A 26,104-nucleotide genomic window follows, 5' to 3' on the forward strand; every position below is an offset into this window, starting at 1 on the left:
TAAGAATTGAAAAATATATATATAAATAAAATTTATAAAAAATTATTTTTCACCATTTTTTGTAAACATGTGTTGATTATTAATTATTTTATATTAATATTATTTCTTTTTATTATTAAATATTTTTATTATATAATTGCATAATTATGTTTTTATGACTTTTACATATTTTGAAATTGAGAAATATGCTTTTTCATGAAATATTCTATTATTTATAAGAATTAAAATAAAATAAAATAAAACAAGGGTACATAAAGCATGAATTATAATTTTTTAAACAAAAAGGCTTATTAGTCCTTTAATATTATTATTGTCCCCATAGTATATATTTTATCAAATAAGATAAATCCTAATAATGGAAAATGAAGTACATATTTTTTAAAAAATATTGTTTTATATATCTTTATTTTATTATAGTAAAATACATAAAAACAAAAAAACAAATTTCTTCAAATTAAGGATTTATCTATTTTAAATATATGTATATCATTTATTTTTATTTTTTTTTTTTTATCAATTTTCAGGTTGATCTAGGACTTTCTCTTCCTTCTGTACTTAATTATAATAATTTAAATAGGAAAATATCCTATTTGTCCGATACTATATGTGGTAAATTAGATGAAGATTTGAGGGATTACGAAGATATTTTCGGTTTTTGTGTGAATATTAAAGGAGTTATCGAGAAGTTTAATGAATTGTCATTTTATGGAGAATTCACAAATGAGCGTTGCATAGTTGTGAAATTGTGGATGTATGATCGTTTATTTAATTTACGTATTAAAGATAATAAAGTTAATGACATCAATAATATTATTAATAAGGTAAAAGAAATGTTTAACGATAATGATCCAGTTAAAGAATGCAAATTATTTGATTCTTTATATTTGAAGGAAGATTTTTATAAAATGAAAAGTTTGTATGATTATGCTACAAATTATAAGACGATTAAAGGATACCTTAATGATAATAGTTATATATGCAATAAAAATTTGAAAGATTATATTAATAAAAATGATGAATTATATATTAATGGGAAACAAAAATGTGAAGCACCTGATACTGGTAATATGGAATATTGTAGAGTATTTGAATATTTTAAAGAGCCGTATTTAAATAAAAATTTACCCCTATCTTGTAAAGTAAAACACGAAGTAGCTGAGGTTAGTGAACAAGAACAATATATGACAATTGAAGGAGAAGGACCATCTGCAGCCTCGGGTATGTTAAGCCAAAGCAATGCAGAAAGAACTGAATTTATTGCAGTAAGAAGACATCCACAAACTTCTATATTAACTACTGAAGATAAAAAAAATGCTGTTCCGTTTTCCGGTGTTATAATGGCAGTTATTTTTCCACTTCTCGGAATTTTTATATTTTTCATTTTGTATAAAGTAAATACAAAATGAAAATAAAAATACTGTAAATTAATAGTGATAATATATTTCATTAAATGTTAATAATTATTATAATAAAATATTATATATTTTTAATTTCTAATTAGTTTACTCCATTTAAATCAAGGTTAAATACTCATTTATTCAAAAAAAAAATAATTGAGGATTACGAAGATGAAGAATATATACAAGAACATTTGAATGAAAGTTATCACACAAACGGAAATCATATACGCTATCATCCTTTATGATACAAATGATAAACATATATATACTTAAGGTTAGTTGAAGAATTACTTGGAATATTAATTTATATAAAAAAATGAATAACGTTAGTTATTTATTGTGAGATTAGATATGCAATAAAAATAAATATATATAGGAAATTATTACATCGTAATAATAAAGAATATATTGATATAAAATATTAATATAAAAATATTATTGTTGAATGATTTAATAAAATTATGAGCCATTGGAATAAGGGTTGATTAAAGGAAACTAAAAAGGACATATCTAAAAATGTAAATTCATAATACAAGAAAATTTAGAAAAACATATTCGTTTATAGAATGATAAAAACCATATAAATTACTTGTATAATAAAAAAAGTAAAAATCTATATATATAATGAGACAGAACATAATACAGATATTCGACAAAATAAAAAAAAAAAAAAAAGAAGTAACTTTCAGAAATTAAATCATCTAAGAAGAATATATTATAATAAAACTATAGAACATAATATTGTAATTTAATATAAAATAAGATATCAATTTGGCATATTATCTATATAAAAAGAATTATTAATATATATAGAACATTTTAAGTAAAAAAAATGAAAAAATTAAGTTAGAAATTTGAATACCTACTGTTTTCATAATCCAAATGTGAAATCAAAGATAAAATTAAGTCCGATATAGAGATTATAATTTATTATGTTTATTCAAGTTAAATACTCTTTATATGGAGTAATATGAAGGAAGTTATAATGTAATGTAATATTAGGATAACATGTATAAATGATAGATTAAAACATTTCGATGTAATTAATTGTTATTAGAGCGTTAAAAAAGTACATACTGAAAAATATATCATATATTATATGCCAGTAGTACAGTGAATAATAAACAATAAAGAAAATGCTTATATATATTGTAAATTCGGCCATATACAATTTAAAGTTTAATTTTAGAAGTAGTTTATGTAGATGCATAACAATACATAAAACAACGTTTTTTTTTAAATACGCCACATAAGTGTATCATCATCTCTTAATACGCATAATGAAAATTTAAGCAGAGAAATAATAATTATAATTTAAGTAATTTCTATTATATATTTATACTTATAAATAAATTTTCTATATACTGTATATTCATTATACTTTCTCATTTTAGAAAATATTATACAAGAACAAAATAAATATTTATCATCAAAAAGTTTTATAAAACTCAATAGAACAATAGAATTAAAGCATTTTTATTTGTAAAAAAAATTGTGCTTATTATAATATTACAAGAGAAACGAATGAATATATTGTCAAATATCTTATCATGATATTTTTTTATTTGGTATAAAACGAAGATCTACTAAACATAAAGGTACCTTTTATTAGATAAAAAGAATTTAAAAATATTGTGTTGTATATATATACTTGTATTATATATATATATATAAATATTTATGTTGTTTCTTAAAAATGTATAATATATTCTATTAGTATAAATGTATATTAGTAAAATATATTATATATGTCTAAAGAATGCACTATTAAATTTAATGATGAAATATAAAAAGAAAAAAAATAAAATTTTAATGAATAAAATACATCATAACTTGTATAATAGAACAAAAATATTTATATAAAATAATGATCCCACTGTTGCATTTATTGGGGAGAGAAATATAATAATAGTTTAATTATGTAGAGTAAAATATAAAATTATTAATGATTAAAATATATATAATCACAGCACGCATATAATATAACATTGTTATAATAATGTATAAATATTAAACAAGGATAAACATATCAAGAAAAATACTTTAATGAAAAATTGAATAATATGAATAGCTGTAGGTAAAACAAATTAAGTTTAAAGTAAATTTGAGCAATAAAATTATATTACGAATGTTACAAAACAATCAGATTATATAAATAACTGTAAATTATTAAATAAATATATATATAATTTAGAAGTATTTTTTTTTTTTTTTTTTTTAATTATTTATTTTTTATAATAGTAATTTTTCATAGAACAATTATTATGAAATTAATATTATATTGTTTAAATAATATATAAAATATATAATATTTTTATAGTTATCGCCACTTACAAGATGAAACACAGTGTAATGTATAAAAATCTTTGTATATTAATATTTATTCTTTTGAATGTACACTTCATAAAAAATCACCTTAATTTCATATATATTAGTTGAGTAAGAGTTATAATTTCCTATTTTATAAAGGGAAGTACTTATTTATGCATGAATAAGATATAAATAATTTATTCTATACTCTATAATATTTTAATAAAAAACATATATATATAAAATAATTTTCTGAGATATATTATTTAATAATTTATATATTAACATTTCGTATTTCTTAACGATATTATTACATATCGTAATTTATTCTATTTCTATGTTGTTTTATTAGTTATTTTCTTTAAGTTATACTAAATTCTAAAATTGCTATTTTAATAAATTTACTTTCATTTATTTTATTTTATTTTATTTTTTTTGTTGGTTTTAAATATTGCAAACGTTTATGTAATTATATTACTATTTTTAATCAGTATAAATAAGACTATAAAAAGGTTATATTTAATTATTAATAATACTGCTAAGATGATTTCTCATATATTAGTGTAATTTATAATTTTAGTAATAACATACATGGGATATGATTAATTTTAAATAATAAAATATGTCAGAAGTAAATTGAACGATACCTACTTTTGTGATATTTCTAGAGGAGTTTCGTAATTGTTGATTTATTTTAATTTTGTAAATATTAATTAAATATATATCATAAATTAAATTTATAACTAACGATATATATATATATATATTAATAAAAGAATTAAACACGCATATTACTGAATCAAGGTTACTTTGATATTAAGATATTTTGTGTAAGAATTATTATTTCTTTTTCATTGAATTTCTTCTAAGTACATTTATTTAACTAAAAAAAAAATATTAACAATTAAGAAACATTTCATTTACAAATTAACATATAAATTAAAATTAATTAAAAATAATAATTATTAAAAATTATTTTACAAAAATAAAAAATTAGTCATTATTTTCCATTAAAAAAAATATTTTTTCAAGAATTACTTAGTTCGAAATTAAATAATTTTTTTTAATTATATTATGGTCTATAAATTAGTTATTTAAATGAGCAGTAACTAAACTTTGTTATAATTAACGTAATATATAAAGTTTTTTTATGAATTATTAAAGCTATTTTGTTATTTATAAGACTAATATTTCTAAGAATAATAACATTTTTATTTTAAATATAATGTTAATAAAATTAGAATAATTTATAGGATAGATTAAATAAAATTAGTAATTATTTTTGCAACATGTAGAGAAACGTATTATATATATATTATATATCTTCTATGTATTCTATATAAGCACAATATTTCTAAATATTTAAAAAACCTATTTGTTCATTTTTACATTATTATGAAAAAGTATAATAAAAACAATTATTTTATCAGTGCATTACTTTAATCAATAAAATTATATATTTTGAATATTTATAAATGTATAATATTTTATTATAAATGAATTTTGCTTTTTTTTTTGATAATATAAAGTTAAAAATTTTATAATATACATATAAAGTTTTAATTTTTTTTTTGTAGATGTAAAACTCCACTTAGTTTTTTGCATTATATTAACTGTTTAAGAAGCAATAATAAAAATAAATATTTTAAACAAATGTAGTATTCTTCTTAATTTGAATTATATTATAATAGTATTATTTTATTTCTTTCTTAACATATTAGAATATTAATGGTCTATAACATGGAGCAAATAATTAAGCTAATGTTATGCATTAAATTTTCTGCGTTTATAATTTTAGCTTCGATATATCATTTTAGCAGTGATGTACTATGATTATTCCATTTAAAGACAATTTTATTATTTATATTCTTAGTTTTATATATTAATTAATGATGTTTTTTATCATTACATTCTGTATTCTAATATGTGGAAAATATTTACACTTCTCTTTTTTTTTAGATAATGTTTAACAAATCTTTGAATGTGAAATAGAATCTCGATAGTATATCAGAAGCAATACATTATCGACTACTAGTAAAATATAAAAAGGATAAGGATTCAAATAAAGTAGGTTTAACAGAAGATATATCGAATAGTATGAAATGCAAAAAAATAAATATATGTAATAATGAAAAAATGACCAAAGGTAAAAACATTTCATCAAACAGAAATTTACTAAATAAGCAGCAATACTACACGGAAATTATGGATTATAATAATGGAATGTTTGATGGAAAACATTTTCATTTTCAAAAAAAATGGATAAAGAAAAAAGATTTTGATGATTTTGTTGAAAAAAAGAGAAGAATTTGTGATATACATTTAAAAAAAATAAAATTTAGGAATTATGGTTTTGGATTTACTCTATTTTTTATTTTTTTATTCCTGGGAATAGGAATACCAATATCACCAGGATTAACATTTTTAAACGTTACATGGGAGACAATTAAAAGTTATTCGTTAGGGGAATTTATCTATGATGTTATAGATAATTTGACAAAATATGCAGACAAATATACTGTAATAGTATTCTTTAGCTTTCTCATGATTATATTATCTGTTATACTTATAATTGTGATATATAAGATTTTAAGGAATAATGAAAAATATAAAAAAATTAAGGTAATGTCTGAGTAACATAAATAATAGAGAATGCATATTTTTATATAGAGAAGATTTTAATATGAAAAATTATGATATTTTTAGTGATATTCTTAATAAACGTACATATAATGCTTGAAGTATTATAAATAGATGTGTACACCTTATATCTCACAATATAAAAATATAAATAAATATGTTCTTTATATTTTAGTGAATTTGAATTTTTTAATGTTTTCAAATTTGTATTTTAAATTCTCATTGTAATATAATATACATTGTTGTATATTAAAATATGTTTTTATAAATATATGATTGTTGTAAAAAAATAATAAATAATGCCACAATTAATATAAATATATTTATTGGTGATAATTCAATTTTTTAAAAAGCAGTTTTGCATATTATTTAAAATCATATACTGGTCTGAAATTATTTTTTAAGGTTTTCAAGAAAATATATTATTGGTTTTAAACTTAAAAAAAAGATGTGTTCTTTTGTGTTTTATGAAAGGAATTGTATGTATTTCTATACATTTATATATATTTATGTCTATATTTTACTAAGAAGAGAATTAATGTTTATTATATAAAATTGGCATCATTAGAAGCATGGAGCAAAATATATTTATTTTAACAATAATTTTAAGTAACTTTTTTTTTTTTTTAATGTATATATATGAAATTAAAAATATATACTAAAAAAAATACACTTTGTAATAATGGACTATTTATACGTTTTTGTTGACTTGACGATCCTGAATCATTGCAATTAAATGAAAAATTAAAAAATATATTATTTTATTATTTTTATTAACGATAAAGTAATTTAATTTTGTAAGTATTTTTAAAATATATATGTTACTAAAAATTTTTAAATAAATATAGTATATATTTCATTTGCTTGTTTGTATCATTAAAAGATAAGATTAATTAATTAAAATTAATCAAATATTTATAGATCATTTATTGAAATTGTTTTTGCTTTAGTAATTGTCCAAAATTCTAAAATACCCAAGGCTTCATTTAATATATCTAAAATAATATATTGCAACAAATTAGTTAAACTATTGTTAATGTATAGAAACAAAATATATATATTCTTTTCTATCCTAAAAAAATGTTTTTACTTCTAATAAAAAAAGATATGTTGTTTACGTCAATCCCTCAACAGAAATGGTTAAATAATTTTATGAATACAACATATTTTTATTTCATTTAGAGAAAAATATACTATTTTCATTCATTATCGAATTCACATTTTGAAACTTTCATATAATTGAATTTTTCTATTCTAGTTTATCTAAATTCATTGTACCATTTTTTAAACATGATTGATAAAGATTTTTTGAATAAGGCAATAATATTGTTTTTGTAATCTATAATATTGAGCATCTACTGTCTCTTATTTTAATAATTATTATTATGTTATTAATAATTGCTTTTATTTTTAATTTTATATATATATGAGTTTATTAAAAATATTTTTTAATATTTCTATCTCATTTTCTTAGTAATGCTTTATAAATTCACAAATTAATGCTTAAGTTTTATTATTACTTTTTTTCTTTTATCAGGATAAATATGTACAAGTCATCACATTTAGATATATATTTTCCTTATATGGGTAAATATAATCAAATTCTTAAAAATATATTTATAAGATTTTATCAGTCATACATATTGAAATTTGTTCTACAAAGTAAAAAGTTATAATTTTATGAATCTACAATATATGTAAATTCATATGTTTAAGTATTTATTTATATTAATAAATTTAGATAAAACATATTAAATTCATATTAAAAATACTTTTCATTTATATTATGGTATGCTTATAAATGAAATGTAGTTTAATTTTTTGGTACATATATAATTACATTAATTCTAGAGATTATACGAAAAAACAAATACATATAATTATTTCGATATTCATGCATGTCTTTTTGAACATGTATGGAAAATATATAAAAATATATATATAATCACGCACTATTAACAATGCAAATAAATGAGTATAATAATAATCTACGAGGTACTAGCTTTTACGTAATGTAATTTTCTATTTAATATATTATATAATGTTCTCTTCTAAATAAAAATCAAATAACAATGTGTTGAGTATATTAATTAAAGTTATAATTATTTATGTATATAATAATTTTTTTTTTTTTATATATTACTGCTTAAATATATATATATATTAAAAAATAAAAAATAGAATACTATCCTTAAATTTACAAAATTTGCATTTAGAAATGTTAATATAAATAATATATAATTAAAAATTATTCCATTTAAAAAATAATAGTAGCGATAAAATATAAATTCTTATTTGCGTTTAATGTAAGTATTTTTTGTGGATTAGTTCCTATGTTGTATATTTTATTTGTAAAATATATTATTGTCCATAAAAGAAATGCATAAATTTACGTATTAACTAATATATCAGATATTAGAAATATGATAGAAAAGGTCGTACAGATTATAGTTTTCTTAATTTGTTACTACTATTATTATATTGTTATAATAATTAATAATTTAATAGGCATAACAAGTTTTCCAAGAATATAATTCTTATGTTAAAAATATTAATAGAAACGTATCAACAAGAACGATAATATTTCTCTTAAAATATAGAGCAAAGAATTATTTATATTCTCTACGTTCTCTATATACTCAATATTTCGATGTATTTAGAATTAAAATATATTGTTTTTTTATATTGTTTTGAAAATAATTAATAAATATTTACTTAATATACTGTGTTAAATTAATAATTTACATGTTTTGTATATTTATTAATTAATTAAAATAACTTCATTTTAATTAATATTATTTTTATGTACATATAGTTAAGATAAAATATATATAATATACATTTAAATTTACATTTGATTAACTCAGTTGTAAAAAAAATTATAGTCACATAGTTTTCATTATGTTTTTACGAAAAAATATAAAAAACAGATTAAATAAAAAGTAATTGTATATTTCATTTTTAAAAGAGTACCATATTTAGTTAATTATATTCTTAATTCGTGTGTTTCTATATTAAAGTTCTATATAATGGAAAAAAAAATAAAGTCACAGTTATTTATTAAAATTCCTAAGTTTACCCTTTTAAGTTGGATATGTTATATTTACATTTATATGGTACGATATTATTATTTAAATATATTTGTGTTATTCTTGTTTTTTTTTGTTTTATTTTTGTAATTACTTTTTTTAGTGTGATATTAATTATTTTTTTGATATTCATTTATTTTTTTGGGATTTTTTAGAGTATATTTAGTAAATATTTCGATGAAAATTACATTTATAGTAGAAAAATTCATGGAACAACATATCGTATACTGTCAAAATATAAAAAGGATAAATATTCAGATGTTTTAGATTTAAAAGAGGAAATGACAAATAATGGAATGACGAAAAAAAAAGATATATCTAATCATATAGAAGGGTACAGTGGAAAAAGAAAACATTCAAATGGAAGTCCATCAGAATTTAAAGGAAACTGTAAATCATATATGAAAAAAAACAAGTGTATGTTTGAAACAAAAAACTATTCTCACTTTGAAAAAAAAATATTCAAAGAAATGGATTATATGGATTTTCTTATTAACAACAAAACAATCAGTAATAAGTCTTACAGAAAAATAATACGTAAGAAATGCGTACTACTATTTGTTTTACCTTTATTAATGTTCTTTTTGTTATCAGCACTGCCCATAGTAGATTTATCGTGGGGTTCGGTAGATGGAAAAAAAGGGTTGTGGGATGCAATAGGATTTTCGGATATTTTGAAAGAATGGGGAGGAAGTAGTGGGTGGTTGAATGCAGTATATACGTCTCTGAAAGAAGCAACATGGTTTTGGACAGGCATTGGAGAAACGTCTAATAGTATCACTGAATTGCATGTATTATTAAAATTATTTAGAATCCTAATATATGGCTTACCGTTTTTAATATTAGGTATAACACTTATATCAAGGGTTGTTTATTATCATAAAAAAGTTAAAAAATATGAAAGAATAAAGTTCAGACAAAGATAAAATTAATAATGAGTTACATAATTTTTCTGTAATAAAATAATCAATGTGAACTAATAATTACAATATATATAAATATATATAATAAGCATATCAATAATTGCTTAATTCTTGTATATGAACATACAGATAAGGGAATTTTTTATAAACAAGTTAAAAAAATTCTATCTTAGTTTTTTTGTGAATTAGAATATTTTAATATATTTCTATTTGTAGTTTAAATTATAGTTTGAGCTTTAATGTAAATAATGGCTTCGGGTATATTAATGTATTCCAGTAAATTCGCATATGTTTTTGTACGTTATTATTATTATATAAAAAGATAATTTATATAATTTTATCAACATTTTGTGTTAATTTATATTTTAACTATAATATGACTTTTTTATATTGCTCTCTTTCTAATTTAAAATGGTTATTTGTTGATATATTTAAATAAATGTTTAATTAGATTTACATTAAAAAAAGATGTATTACATTTTTCGTTTACCAATTAAATGTGAATGTATATTGTTGTACTGATACATATATATTATATAAGGAAATATTTAATATTTATTATATACATAAGTTTATTAATAATGTGTTATAGAACTTATTTATTTAAACGTCCTTTTAACAAATATTTATTTTTTTTTTAATGGTTTAAAGAGAAAATATAGATATATATTAAATTATTATTTTTATTAAATATTTTTTCGTTTATATTATTTAACTTTACCTTTTCACCTATTGCGAAATTTTTAGTAGTTCGTTAGAGGTTTAAGAAATATTTTTTCAAAGTTTAATCGGAGTAATAACCTTTTGTAAATACATAATAGATTTGATGATAAAAAGACGCGTACTATTACATTTTATATAATCATAAAAGATATATATCATCACAAAAGTGTTAAATTTATTAGTTTATTAACTTTTAAAATTTTAGAATATCACTAATAATATATATAACGTATTTTCCTTATTAATACCATAGAGGGAACACAAAGCGCACAATAGACGTCCATACATATTTTGTAAAATATTTATCCACAAAAAAGTATTAATTTAAAATGCATATATATGTATATACTATTATCCTAAATTTAAAATTCTATAGAATATTGTACAAGCAAAATGATAAACGGTCCAGGGACTATATCACATTATGCTTATTAATTAACTAATATTTTGTGTATGCAACACTCGAATGAAAAATTCTGTATATAAGGATAAATAGAGAAATTAGAACACTTGAAGAATGATTAACTAATATTTCTTTAATCATTCGCATAATTAGAATTCTCTAATACGTTCATTTAAACGATGCTAATATATATACGTTACACTCATTAAAAAAAGATAAAGAAATAACTCAATCCAAAAAGTAATTTTAAAAAAAATAAGGATACTCCTTAAACAATAAAACAACTAACACATATTATTAAAAAAATAAGTCTTTTATTGTTGCTAATTTGATAATCATGGAAAACTGCATAAAATATTCAACATATTTAATATACTATTAGTGAAGCATCAAAAGAATAGCACAGTTCTTAGGAGTATATAAAAAATATGCTTTCCAATATTTAAGCCAAAATTAATTAATAATATTTGAATAAATAGTAAATATATTTAAATTATTCAGTTTGTATATACCTATTATATAACTTTCGTTTAAATGATTTAATATACATATATATATGTCTTTTCTTAATTATTTTATCTTCTAAGCAGTGAATAACTTAAATAAATGTAGAACAGATATACATTTTATATAACACTATATGAACTTTATTACCTAATGTATTTCTTATACATATTTAACAGAACATTTTAGACTAGTTGATAATAATAAAACAATTCTTTAAAAATTATTCGAATTTCACTAATGATGCGAATTCCTATAAACATATGTTCTACTTACGCCTTCTCTAATTAATATTAGAAATAAGAAAGGGAAATTTTAAAAATTTTTTTTAATTTTAAGCAAAACATATAGTTATACATAGAAAAATTATATCTATCACCATATAAACGATATACTGAATTATATAAAAATTGATTATTAAAGTGAATATTCCATAATTTGTAAATATTTTACTATTTAACTTGTGTAAATATGATTATAATATTTTGAAATATAATATTATTCCTTATATAAATATTTTTAATTGAACATATTAAATATGTAAACGTCATAATATGAAAAATATGCAAAATTTATTAAAGTATATATATATATGATAACATATATAAGTTATTATATATACACTCGATAAGGCAATATTTTAATATTTTCCAAAAAAGTTTATATTTTTTCTCATTGAACATTGATTAAAAGTAAAATATAAATAATTTAGGTAAGTATAGATATATAGTTTAAATTGAAGCAAAAAAAATTTACAAATAATCAGTGTTACTAATAATAAAAAAGCCCATTTATAACTAGATATCTAATATAATTTTATAATGTAGCTCACTTCTTTTTTGTAGAGACTTTATAATTTATATTTATACTTTTGTAAATATTAAAAATAGTTTATTATATGTCTTATATAGTAAAATTATCAAAAGTAAAAAAACGAAAGCTACCAAAATTTGCGAAATCAAAGAAGAAAAGAAATAAGAGTATTCATAAATATGATATATATATATATATATATATATATATACATACAATAAAATAATAAAAATGTTGTAATGTTAATTTTTGCAGTTTTAAAATAGTTCTACATATTTATCCATTTTTTCTCTTTTTTAATTTTTTAATTATACGCTTAGAATATAATTCTTCTTCAGAAGAGTAGTATAAATTTATATTTCAGATGTTTAAAGTAATTTTTTGTGTACATAATATTTCTATAATTATCGTTCACTGCACTACATCCCATAAAGTTTAGGAACATTCTGGCATAATATATTCTTGTTGTTAAGAGTTCTTTTAATGGCATATTATTTACTTATATATTTATGTAGATTTATTAAAGGGTACTAGTGAAATATATTCCTAGCGCCATTCACGTTTAAAAAGATAAATAAGAACTAATATTATTCCTAAAGCTTTTATTAGAAAAAGTAATATATCACATATATTGTAGATAATATTATTATTTGTTCTCATTAGTTATATACATGTTACATCCCGTATATTATTGATAATTTTATTTCATTTAATATATTTTTACAGAATGCAAAAGTACGAAATATTTTTATGACAATATAATTTCCCTTTCTTTTTAACATCTTTTTGTTTTTTTGTCTCCTGCATTAGTATTTGTTATAAATGCATATGATTAAATAAAAAATAATAAAATAACTAAATATCTGAATCAAATTTTTTTTTTTAAAATAACGATATAAATAAAATTTAAATATTATTTTTTAAAAATTGTGATAGAAAAATAAAAAAAATCATAATATAAGTGACTTTAATATTTGGATATATTTATATATTTGGTAGTAGAATATATACAGATTTTTTAATTATATTATAATTTACAAAAGTTCGAATATACCTAAGGAGTAACTAAAGAATTTTTTGTAATATAACACAGAATTCTGTTATTTTTTCGTTTATTGTTACTTTTATTATATCGTTACAGTAAATAGTATTTTATTAAAAATAATTAATTCTTCATAATAAAATGTAAATAATATTATAATTATTAATAGGAAAAAATAATAAAAATTAGTAACTGTTTTAATATTTAGAGGAGTATATATATATATATATACATGTATATATATTTATATATTTTATACATTCTATATTTATAGAAACTCAATATTTCCAAATAATAGGAAACGAAGTATTTTTTTTTTTATTTATTATGAAATTTATTCTCAACAATTATATTTAATGAGTAAAATAAATGAAACAGTTTAATAACATATTTAGAATAATTATGAATAAATTTAAATTATTTTTTATTTAAATGAATTATATTTTTTATAAGTATGGTTAAGGTAAAATTTTTATAATACCTTATTAAATAAATTTTACTATCTATATGTGTTGTAAAATGTATTATGTTTTATGCATTTTGTTATGTATTTACAAAGAAATAATATATTTTTAAATAAAATTTTCGGGCTTATTATTTTAATTTGGTTTTGCTGTTATATGAATGATACGGTATGATAATATTATACAAGGAAACTTGAGGTATTCATATTGTTGGTATTTTTTTTTTATTAATATTACTTTTTATAGTAGAATTATTTATTCTCTTAAATAAGGAATATTTACTTTTTTCCTATTTTTAGAATATGTTCATCATGTCTTCGGATGAGTGCTATACACTTGATATAAATTTAATTAAAAGAACCTATAGGTTTCTAGCTGAACTTAAAGGATGCAAATGTTCAGATATTGTTGTATTAAAAGAAGATATACCAAATTATGGATAATGTGAAAAGGCAGATTTGTGTAATAATAAAAAAGGGGGAATAGAAAAAAGAAAAGAACCTAATAAATCATTTAATAAAGAAAGATTCAGTATTCAGATTAGGAATTTCAATAAGTGAATGTTTGATAAAAAATATTTTCTTTTTGAAAAAAAATGAGTTAATAAAAAATATTATGAGGACTTTCAAGAGCAAAATAGAATAATTCGTGATATAGATTTTTAAAAAAATAAAATTTAAAACTTATACATTTGGAATTCTAGTTTTTTTTCCTTTTTTTTTTGGAATAGTATACCCCGTATTACAAGGATTAGATAATTTATGAATTCTACGGAATAATCTTTTAGGAATACTAGCTATTATTATAGGAGAAAAAACTGCTATATTCGAACCTTATATTTTTTCAGTATTTTTTAAACTACTTATAATTATATTAGCTATCATAATTATAATATCAATACCTAAGATCTTAATAAATACTAAAAAATATAAAAAATATAAGTTGATAGATGACAAAATGAATATTAAGTGGTACGACTTTTTCTGTAACTTATTAATATGAAGTAAGAACTATAATATCTTTAGATAAACACTCTTCGTAATCATAGCTATAAGTAAAATAATTTTATAGATGCATGTGTATATATCATATCACGTATTTATGAAAAGTAATAAATTATGTTATTAATCTTTTTGGGGATCTGAAAGTTTTAATGATTTTCATTTCGTATTATAAATTGTTGTTTCTGAATAATTAAATATCATTGCTTAATATATATATTTATTTAATAAAATAGATCTTTTTATAAAATATATATATTCTCGTTAGTATTACTATGTAATATAAAAATTAAGATAATTTCATGTGTATCCTCTAATAAATTATATTTTAAATGAAAAATGCTTATGTCCCATTTTTTATATTATTATAGCCTAAAATGAATATTTGTGTATATATTAAGATAAATATATACTAAGTTTTATATTAAAAATAAATATGTATTTATTTGTATTTATTAAAGCAAAGTGAATGTATTGTACAAAATTGATATATATTTATATATATATATATATATAGCTAGAAAGTAAATTTTTAATTATATTTTAAACGTTTAATAATTTAAACTGAAAATTAAAGTGCAGAATATATACCTATATTACAAGAAATATAAAATTAAATGAAGACTATTTTTTATTAATAAATGCAAAAAAATATAAAAAATTCATATACATTAGATAATTGTATTGGTGGCATGAATTTTTTTACAAATGAATATATAAAATTATATTTTCTTTAAAATTGCTAAAATAAATTTATAGAATTAAATTTTTACAATGAATAATTGTTTCTCACTTTTTATTAGACTTAGATTAATTTATGAGATTGTTTTATGTATAATAATTTAAAACAGTTGTATTCTCCAAGGAAGCAGAATGAAATATGAAAACAATTTTACTAGTAATACAAATATATAATGGATTATAATATGAAATAGTAAGAGACATAATTATTTTTGGCGTTTTTGGATATAGAGATACAAAATAAAAATCCCAATTAACGGAAAATACAGCAATGCAAAAATTATCACTGCTAAAGTAATAATAGGGAGAAAGGAAATTGCAGATCTTATTGGATGTTTATGATCATGTTTTATACTAAAATTAATTTTATCTTTCTTAATAATACAATTACGTTTATTACTTGAGCTGATGTTGTCTAAAGATGAATCATTCTCTGAGTATAACTTTTTTAAAGATTTGTGTAGGTTTTTATTGTTCTGAATATTATTATAATGTTTTAATGTAGAAGATTTTTCTTTTAAATTATGCTTAACGTTAGAAGCTCCAAGTTTTTGAGGTTTTATACGTGGCATAAAATAATTCAATTCTTCTTGATACGTATTATCATTGTATATTGATTCATTATCTTCTTCTTGAAAAAGGTTAATTTGCTTTAATGCATATGGTTTTTTTTCAAATGATGCAGTACTTTTTTCTTTTAAATCATATATTTTTTCTTTTAAACATTTATGTTTATCTTCCAGCGATGCTCTTATTTCACTGCTTAACAATCTGCTATATTTAATATTTATTATGTTATTTCTGTTCAATTCATTGTTCCGAGTTTTATCGCAGATATTTGACTAAAAATATAAGTTCATATTAAATATTTAAAAAATGTATATTTATATATTATATGAATAAAATATTCCTCTCATGTAAAAACATAAAATAAAAGAGAAAAAGGAAAAAATTTAAGTATAATAACTATGATACCTCGTCAGAATATTTGAATATCCATATTAGACCGGAAAAAATAAAGGCTCTAATAAAAAAGATGATCATTTTAGTATTTTGTTTTATAATGGATATTTTTGAAGTTGTAAAAGATTATATAATATTTTACTAGATATATTTAATATTTTTCAAAAATAAATAAGTACACGAATAACTTGGAACTATACTCAACTATTTTCTATTTTGTCGATATAACAATTCTTTAGATTTATTTTTAAAATAAATATAAATGTAGTACTTAATGAAGTACAATAAAAAAGTTATAATTAAAAAAAATATTTTCTTAAAAGCTATAATTAAAATAGTATTAATTAATATTATTCAAATAAAACAAATAAATAAGTATTTAATGAGCACGTTACGGAAATAATTGTGTTAATATTATAATTTACCATACAAAATTTCATTTCGAAAAACAATTATATATTTACATACATAATATATATTGATAAAATATTGCTTTAATGAGGATATAATACGAGAAAAAATTCTAAAAATAAAATATGTATTAGAATATATTTAGAAAATATTCTTAGAACAGTTATATTTAGGTGTATTGTTAAAAAATATACTGTAAAATTTTTTTAGAAATTATCTACTATCTTGTAATTATTTTTGAAAATATTTTTTATAAAAATTATTAATTAAAAAAGAGAGGAAATATATACAGCAGTAACAAAATTATAATATATTACACTTACATTTATATTATATATTATAGTATTATATTTTGATATAATTTGATATAACATAATTATTAAATGCTTAGTTGATAAAAAATATTATTATTTTACATATACTTAGTTATATATATATATTATATAAGATATATGAAAATTTTATTTATTATAATAATTTCAATCTTGCTGTAATTTATGCGGATGATGTACATTTATATTTTAAATCAATAATTCCAATAATATAGTTATAATAATGTATATTAAAACAATAATATTTGAGTGGTTATTATACCTTATTTTATAAAAGTTTCAATAATAAATAATATATTATAAATTGAAAAAAATAACAATTAAATTAAAATTTGATTATTAAAAGTATACATTTTAATTTTTAACATTTTACTAGTATTATTTGCGTACATTATTTTTTTTTATTTCAAGTTGTTTTTTTTTATTCAGTAAGGTTATTTGTTTTGACTTAATACTATATTTATTTTTTCATTACGAAGACTACATTTAAAAATATTGGTAAAGTGGCATATTGTTTAAATGTATTACAACAAAATCTTTGAATAATGATTTTTTATTAGATAAGATGAAAATTAGCAGAAAAAAAAAAAAGAGTATAATGAAAGAGTTTTATTTTGGATTTATATGAAATATTTTATTTATTTATTATTATTTGTTTTTAGCTTTTGATATATGTTTACTATAACGTATATAAAATAATATTTATATTTTATAAAAAAAATTTAAAAATAAAATTTTATAAAGTTAAAATTAAGAAGGCTTCAAAATAAAAGAACAAATAAAATTTCGAATTGTGCTATTATATGTAATGTGATGCTGATGGACATGTTCACGATAAAAAAAAAAACTAAAAGAATATTTCCCATTTTACTTTATATTTATTTTATATATATATATATATAATTAATAAAAGAAATGTGAATAAAATATTTGATATTATATATAACAAATTAATATCTATTCTTTTTTATTAAAGAAATTTATAATGTAAGTACTTATCTTTGCATAGTGGTAAGTAAAAAGAAAAAAAAGAATAAGTGTCATTGTTAATTTTTTAATTATTCTACGCTTACCATTTTATATTATTTTATTAAGTTTATGTATTTGTTAAATATAGAATAATTAGTTTAATATTAAAAAAAAATAAAATTCACAGTTTTATGTATGTGAGTGTATTTCTTTATTTATAAAGAAGAAAAGGTAAAATAAAATAGAACAAAGAAGAAAATAACAAAATGGATACAATTATGCTTGATTTCTAAAATAGACATCTAAAAAGAAATCTTTTATTATGATCGTATGATATTTAAAATATATAAAATAGTTATGATTAATATGTGTATTAAATAATTTAATTTTATTTATCATATAAATATTCTTTAAAAATATGAGTATTCCATGTAATAGTTACACCAGAAATAAGTAGAAAATGTTGATTAGTTGTATTATTTCGATGGATTAATCATTTTGTTTGTAGAGGAGTTATAACATTATACTATAATTACATCAAATATTAGTAGAAATAGTGATATCCTTGTATTTCAAAAATAATGGTTTAATTCTGAAAAAAAATAAAACAAAACAAAATAGACATGAAAATAAAATTTTTGAAATATATATATTTTAATTTTAGCTGAAGTTATTTTTTATTTATGTTTTTTATTTTTTATGTATAAAGGTAATTTTTTTATTGCAGAAATTATGTATTATAAAAAATAAACTTTCTAGTAAATTTTGGATTGGTTCCTACACTAATTTATATAGATTATATTAAAAATATATTAAGAGATATTAAGTAAAAATATAAAGAAATATTACTATATAATTATTGTATTTTTCTTCTTTATGTTATCATTTAAAACACAATGTGTACATATATATATATATATATATATATGTATATATAGTTAAATAATTAATATCTATAAATTAAAATGTTAGAAGAGTTTAAATAAAGACTCTTAATTAAATAGAATTATGATCATAATAATGAACAGTTTCTTTTATACTAAATTTATGTGTAATATGGAAAAATGTCACGAAAAAAAAAATTAAGTTCTTTCTCATCATAAAAATTTATTAATTTGTTTATTGTATATGAAGTTGTCACTGTAATAATAATATGACACAGTATAATTAACATATTCATACTTTGTTTTTTTCTTTTTGTTTATTATTTTTTTTTTTTTTTGCTGTTTTTTGCTTAATTTTTGTAAGAAGAATCTTCTTATTATAAGGTAAAACACATTATGAATTTATAAAATATATTTTTAAGTCTTATTTTTATTTCCCAATTAGAAAAATTATAAACTAGAGGAACAAAAGGAACTTTTGAATAGATTACAAAAATATTATATTAATAGAAAAATTCATGAGGGGAAATGAAGCAAAAAATGCAATTTTGAAAAAGCAGACATCTGAATATATTTAATATGGAAATAGAGAAAACGAAGAAAAGGAAAAAAAAAAATAAATAGGAAAAATAAATCTACATTAGAAAAGATTATATAAAATAATAATTTAAAGAATATAGGACTAGTTAAATTAAAAGATATAAGGAAAAAATTAAATAAAAATATAAAAAATTAAAACACAAATTAAGTGCTGTAAATAGGAATAGATTTATTACTGAAAAAATAAGTTATACTTTAAAATCCTTCAGCAAATATATTTTTAGAATTGTGCATTGGATATACCGTGCTATAAAGATGAAAATAAAAAAGACCAAAATTTAATTAAAATATTTATAATAAAATACATTTATGCGATTTACAAATATTACTTGCTGAATCACTTTTGATATTATTAATCCCTTCTCTTTGTTTCAAAAAGACACCTTATAAAGTTTTAATTTTTGCTAGTATATGCCATGTAACATTTACATAACTTTACTAAAACAGTAAAATAGGATGTCATCAAAAAGAAGAGTTAGCTTTATTTTTATGCGTAATATATTTCAGCAAAAAGTTATTTATTACATAGTTTAAAACAATATATAGTACTCTTACTAATAATACACCGTGGATGTATATTCAGAAAATATGTAACCATTATAAAATCACCAAGATATACTTAAATGTTTTGATATACCGTAAGATGATTGATGTGAATTATAAAATTTTAATATATTCTGATATATTATCTTCCTATTTGTTTTATATAATATTTTTTTAAACTGCGTAAATGATGTTATATTTATATATATGTATGCATTTAATAATAATAATCATTTATTATATATATATTTATTTAGTAACAACTTAAATATATCGAGAATAAGCTTAAATCATTTATATATGATACGTATATTTGGATAAATATGAGTAATTAATTTAAAATGCCGCGAATATTTTTATTGGATATAAAAATAAAAAAAAATATATAGGAAAAAATAAGAATTTATTTCATATGTAATGCATAAGTATAATATTAATTTTTAATTTATTTTTCAAAAGTCAGTTCTCGGATTATTTCTAAGAAAAAGTCAATATATATACATGTTAATTTAATTTTAGTAGTAATTAAAAGTATGGAATTATTAATTTTGTGTAGTACTCTTCTTTTCCATTAAGTAGTAGGATACCATTATTTATTAATTTATTTTTTTATATAAGTAATTTTGATTTAATTATATTTTATAAATATTGCTATAATATGTATACTGAAGTAAATGAATGAAACAATAATTTCTTTTATTTTTATTGTTCATAAAATTATATAAACCTATTTTCTAATTTAGGTTATTCTGATATTTGCACATATTATAAAAGTTATGATTTTTTTATTTTTTAATGCTTATATATATATATACATTTAATTAAAAGTAGTAGTAATTAGATACATTCACTTACAAGCATTACTTTTAGAAATAATGATATAATTTAAACTTTAATAAAAATTATAATTATCAAGAATAATTATAGAAAAATAAAAAATCACTCTTTCTATACACTTGAAACATTTATTTTTACTTATGATATGTAGTATATTAGTAAAAAGTTTTTTGAAATATATAAAAGATAATATAGGAATGAAAATGCCTATGTACTAACTAATGTAAATGCTATAAATAATATAATACATATAATTACAAGTAGTATTATTTTCTACAGTTATTATTAATATTATAATACTGTTATAATAATCAATATTATATTAGCTATAAAATTTTTTTCCAAGTATAATGTATATAATATTATAAGTATTAATAAGAAAACATTTTTAATATTAGAAATTATGTTATTAATATGCATAGCAGTGTCTTATTTCAATTCTCTATACTATAACAATGAAATACATCAAAAAATTAAAAAATGATATATATATATATATTTTATTATAAAAGTAATCAAAAAACAAGTTATTTAATTAATTTGTTATATTAAATAAATAAATAATGTATTTTGAATATTTTTCAATATTTCAATTTATATTATTTTAGTAAATTTTAGTTTTTCGTATATAACATTAAGATAAATATTTTACATTATTTTTCCAAAGTTAATTTTCAGTCAATTCGTTGTAAAAAAACTAGTGTTATATATATTTTATTTCATTTTTATGTAAATAGAAAAAAGTTAAATAAATAATTATATTGTTATTTGTCATTAACAGTGTATTTTATTATTTCTAACTGATTATATAATTAATATATTACATTATTAAGATTATACAACAAGAAACAAAATATTACGATACTTTTATTTATTAAAATTTTTGTGTTTATCCTTTCAACTTGGATATACCATTTTAACAATGATTTGGTATAATAATATTATTTAACCATATTTTACACATTCCTATATTTGATTTTTTATGTTTGTTAATAATATTTTTTTATGATGATATCATTTATCTTTAAATTACACATGTTATCTTCATTTTTTCAGTGTATGTATAATATATACTATAGGAATAAATGCATCCTATTAGAAAATTAGGTATAAGAAATTGTAGATTATTAGCAGAATGCAAGAGATATAATGATCCTTTTATTAGAGTTTTTATAGAAGATATACCACATAATGAAGCGTGCGAAAAAAAAGTTATATATTATAATAAAAAAGGCATTATGAAAAAGAAAAAACAAACGTATAGAAATACATTAAATTATGCTAGTGAGAACAAAAAGGCTACGAAAAATAAATATTGCATATTTGAAACAAAATAATATACTAATTTAGAGAAAAAAATATTTAAAGAACTAGACTATATGAATTTTCTTAAAAATAACAAAGCAGTGAGTGATAGGATTTATGAAAAAATAATATTTAAAAAGTGCGGACTACAGGTTCTTTTACCTTTCTTGATGTTTTTGTTTTTCTTGATAGTATTCATAGTAGAATTAGCATTAGTATAGTCAGGTAAAGATTGTTTATTGTCTTACTTGGGTTTGAAAAAATCTCATTTAGAAAAATTAGTAAATGAGAGTGAGGGAGCATTATATACATTTGTAAGTGTGTTGAAAAAGATAACTGATTTTTGGAAGTACTCGGAAATTTTGGATTCTTGGACAACATGTACGTTGTGCAGTGGTAGAACACTTACTGATGCGTGCATATTAGGTCAAGTGTTCCGTATTTTAATATATATGGTACCGTTCGTTATATTAGGTATCACAATTATATAGTGAGTTTTTCATTATCATAAAAACGTTAAGAAATATGAAAAAATTAAGTTAGGAAAAAGTAAAATATGTAGTAAATAATATGTCTCTTTTTATAAAATCATTTCTAGTGTGGAATAATAAGAGTAACATATTTAGTTATATGCTTACTAAAAGTTCCTACAGTTTATTATTTTTTTATTTTTGTACACAGATTCTCGTGATCTTTTTGGTAAACAAAGTAAGAAATTATGACTTAGTTTTTTTTGCAAATTAATATGTTTTAATACCTTGCATTTTATATTTTAAGATTTTTTTTCCGCATAATTAATTTTTTTTTTTAATAAATGTATTTGTATATTTAAATAGATATTTATAAAAAATAAATTTGCGTTAAAATTAATATATTTAAAAGGAATGTACATATAATTTTATTGAAGTCGTGTGCTCATATATAGTTGAAATACAAGAAATACTACATTCATAACATTATCCTTTCATATATTATTATTATTATTAGTTAATTAGGAAAATGCGTTGTGTGTTTTATATTAAAAATAAATGTGTCTTGTTTTGTATTTAATGGAACTACAGTCATGTATTTTGCTGTATTCTTATACATATAAATATATTATTTTTTTTAATATAAAAAACTTAATTATTTTTCTGTAAATAATATTTTACGAGAAATACATCATGAAATATATTTGTTGTAAAATTATTTTTTATATAAACTTACCTCTTTTTTTTTTTTGAAATCTTATGTGAAGTTATAAATATATGATAAAATAATGTCCTTTACGTATATATATATTATTCATAATATTTTAACGAATTAGTATTTCTAAATCTTTAAAATTAAATTAGGACTTAAAAACATTTACTATGCTATTATTATGCTTAATTGTAATGTTAGTTTAATTTTAGTAGAATGAATTAAATATATATATATTGAAAATTTATTAATATACATTATATATTTTTTATTTTTACAACAATAAAATTTTAAATTAATTAATAAAATGAACTTGTATATTAATATATAATGTTTCGTAATTTATTCCTTTTTTTATCTTTGATTTTTTATGGTTATGCGCCTATAAAAATGTATTATATATCTATATAAATAAAATTTTTCACTATGTGTAATGAGAATCAATATGTTCTTTTGTGAAATAATGGAATGATAAGTAGATAAATATATATACCTAAGTTATATTTTTTGATCTTATTTATAAATATATAGTCTATAGTGTTAACATCATTTTAAGGATATCAAAATATACATATAGTTTGAAATAACTAGTAATTTCTTCAATAAATTAAGATAATTTAAAAAAAAAAAAGAAAGTGAAAAAATGAATTATATTTTTTGGTAATTTATAAGTACGTAATGCTATTTCACTTTTTTAGAGAAGTTTTAATAAAATATATAAAAAAGGTTACTATATTTTTTTAATAATGTTCAACTAAATAGACGTAATATATAAGGTTCAAATGCAGCTGTTTTTAGAGTAATTTTCATTATTAAATTTGGTTCTTTATAGATTCATATGAGCGTGATAATATTAATACATGTTTTAGTAATAATATTTACATAAATATTAAATAGTATTATTTAATCAATTATATAACACATAGATATATTTTTCTTGTAGAAGAGTACTTAGAAATTAAGAAAATGAGACCCTCATATTTGAAAAACATTGTATTCACTAAATGAATTTGTTGCAGTGAGATTTTTAATTGAACGTATATATTTTTTTTTTTTTGTTACTATTCATTATTATTATATTTTAATGAAATATTTCTTCCATAAATATTATATATATATTTTATAATTCTACTTTATATTTTTTTTTTCTTTTATGATGTGTTTTAATATTATTTTGTTTATAATAATTCTTTATTTATTAGTAGCTGCATTGTAATCTAAAAAGAATAAAAAAAATAAAATATAAAATACCTTACTTATATTAAGATAAATATTTATTATATAAAAATTTTAAACATTCATGTGGTTTAAAAATATATTTGTAATTTATTTATTTATAGAAAAACAATACAATATAAATTATTTCTATATTTTTTCATCAAAGAAAATACTAAATCTTTCATATACCAATTTTCAATTTTTTTTTATTTATTCTTTTGTATATCACAAAATTATATTGTTAATGTTACATTTATTTGTAATATTAAATTGCTACAAATATTTCTGAAATTATCGGATTTTACAAAATTGTTTTATATGCTAATTTTATTTTTATCTTCGTTTTGTTTTTTTTCTGATATATTAATATTTTTCAAAATATATATTTCTTTACATTTTTAAAAGAAGAAAAAAAAAAAAAAAAAAAAAAAGCTAATTTGTACATTTTTAAAATTTACACTAGATAGAAATAAATTTCATTTGGAATTAGATACAAATTTTACAATTGTAAAAATTATTATACAAAAATAGAATAATTATTATGGTACTTTTAAAAATATATACATAATTTCATAGACTTTTTAATAACTAAAAATTTTATTTTCTTAATATATAAAAATTTATATAAGAAAAAATTGTAGTTAAATAACAATGAATATACGATAAAATAAAAATATTTTTTCCTATCTTCATATTTTTTTTCTATTATTTTTACGGTAATAATAATCAATTTATTTAACTAGAAGGTGAAGTAACACAAAAAAACATGTATAAAATAAGAATTATTTCTTAGAAGGAACACAAAAA

General features: G+C 18.4%; 4 protein-coding genes and 2 pseudogenes across 6 annotated transcripts; 5 read left to right on the forward strand and 1 right to left on the reverse strand.

Moving 5' to 3' along the window:
- Window positions 1–355: 355 nt before the first annotated feature.
- PmUG01_00024700 (PIR protein) lies at window positions 356–1,645 on the forward strand (the record flags this gene model as incomplete). Its single annotated transcript, XM_029007177.1, has 3 exons — window positions 356–367; window positions 525–1,391; window positions 1,502–1,645. 3 exons carry the CDS (start codon window positions 356–358, stop codon window positions 1,643–1,645), a joined length of 1,023 nt encoding a protein of 340 aa, XP_028859314.1.
- A 3,805-nt stretch (window positions 1,646–5,450) lies between these two features.
- On the forward strand, window positions 5,451–6,347 carry PmUG01_00024800 (fam-m protein; the record flags this gene model as incomplete). Its single annotated transcript, XM_029007188.1, has 2 exons — window positions 5,451–5,534; window positions 5,703–6,347. The coding sequence occupies 2 exons, from the start codon at window positions 5,451–5,453 to the stop codon at window positions 6,345–6,347; spliced, it is 729 nt and encodes a 242-aa protein (XP_028859315.1).
- A 3,032-nt stretch (window positions 6,348–9,379) lies between these two features.
- PmUG01_00024900 (fam-l protein) lies at window positions 9,380–10,365 on the forward strand (the record flags this gene model as incomplete). The annotated part of the gene is made up of 2 exons (XM_029007199.1): window positions 9,380–9,466; window positions 9,595–10,365. The coding sequence occupies 2 exons, from the start codon at window positions 9,380–9,382 to the stop codon at window positions 10,363–10,365; spliced, it is 858 nt and encodes a 285-aa protein (XP_028859316.1).
- Window positions 10,366–14,613: 4,248 nt separating this feature from the next.
- On the forward strand, window positions 14,614–15,247 carry PmUG01_00025000 (annotated as a pseudogene). The gene is given in 2 exon segments: window positions 14,614–14,961; window positions 14,975–15,247. Coding segments are annotated over 2 exon segments (621 nt in total).
- A 1,012-nt stretch (window positions 15,248–16,259) lies between these two features.
- PmUG01_00025100 (Plasmodium exported protein, unknown function) lies at window positions 16,260–17,097 on the reverse strand (the record flags this gene model as incomplete). The annotated part of the gene is made up of 2 exons (XM_029007210.1): window positions 16,260–16,895; window positions 17,029–17,097. 2 exons carry the CDS (start codon window positions 17,095–17,097, stop codon window positions 16,260–16,262), a joined length of 705 nt encoding a protein of 234 aa, XP_028859317.1.
- Window positions 17,098–22,594: 5,497 nt separating this feature from the next.
- Window positions 22,595–23,466, forward strand: PmUG01_00025200 (annotated as a pseudogene). Its single transcript is given in 2 exon segments — window positions 22,595–22,672; window positions 22,687–23,466. Coding segments are annotated over 2 exon segments (858 nt in total).
- The last annotated feature ends 2,638 nt before the right edge of the window (window positions 23,467–26,104 follow it).

The sequence above is a fragment of the Plasmodium malariae genome (assembly GCF_900090045.1).
Source record: "Plasmodium malariae genome assembly, contig: PmUG01_00_9, whole genome shotgun sequence".
Lineage (NCBI taxonomy): Eukaryota > Apicomplexa > Aconoidasida > Haemosporida > Plasmodiidae > Plasmodium > Plasmodium malariae.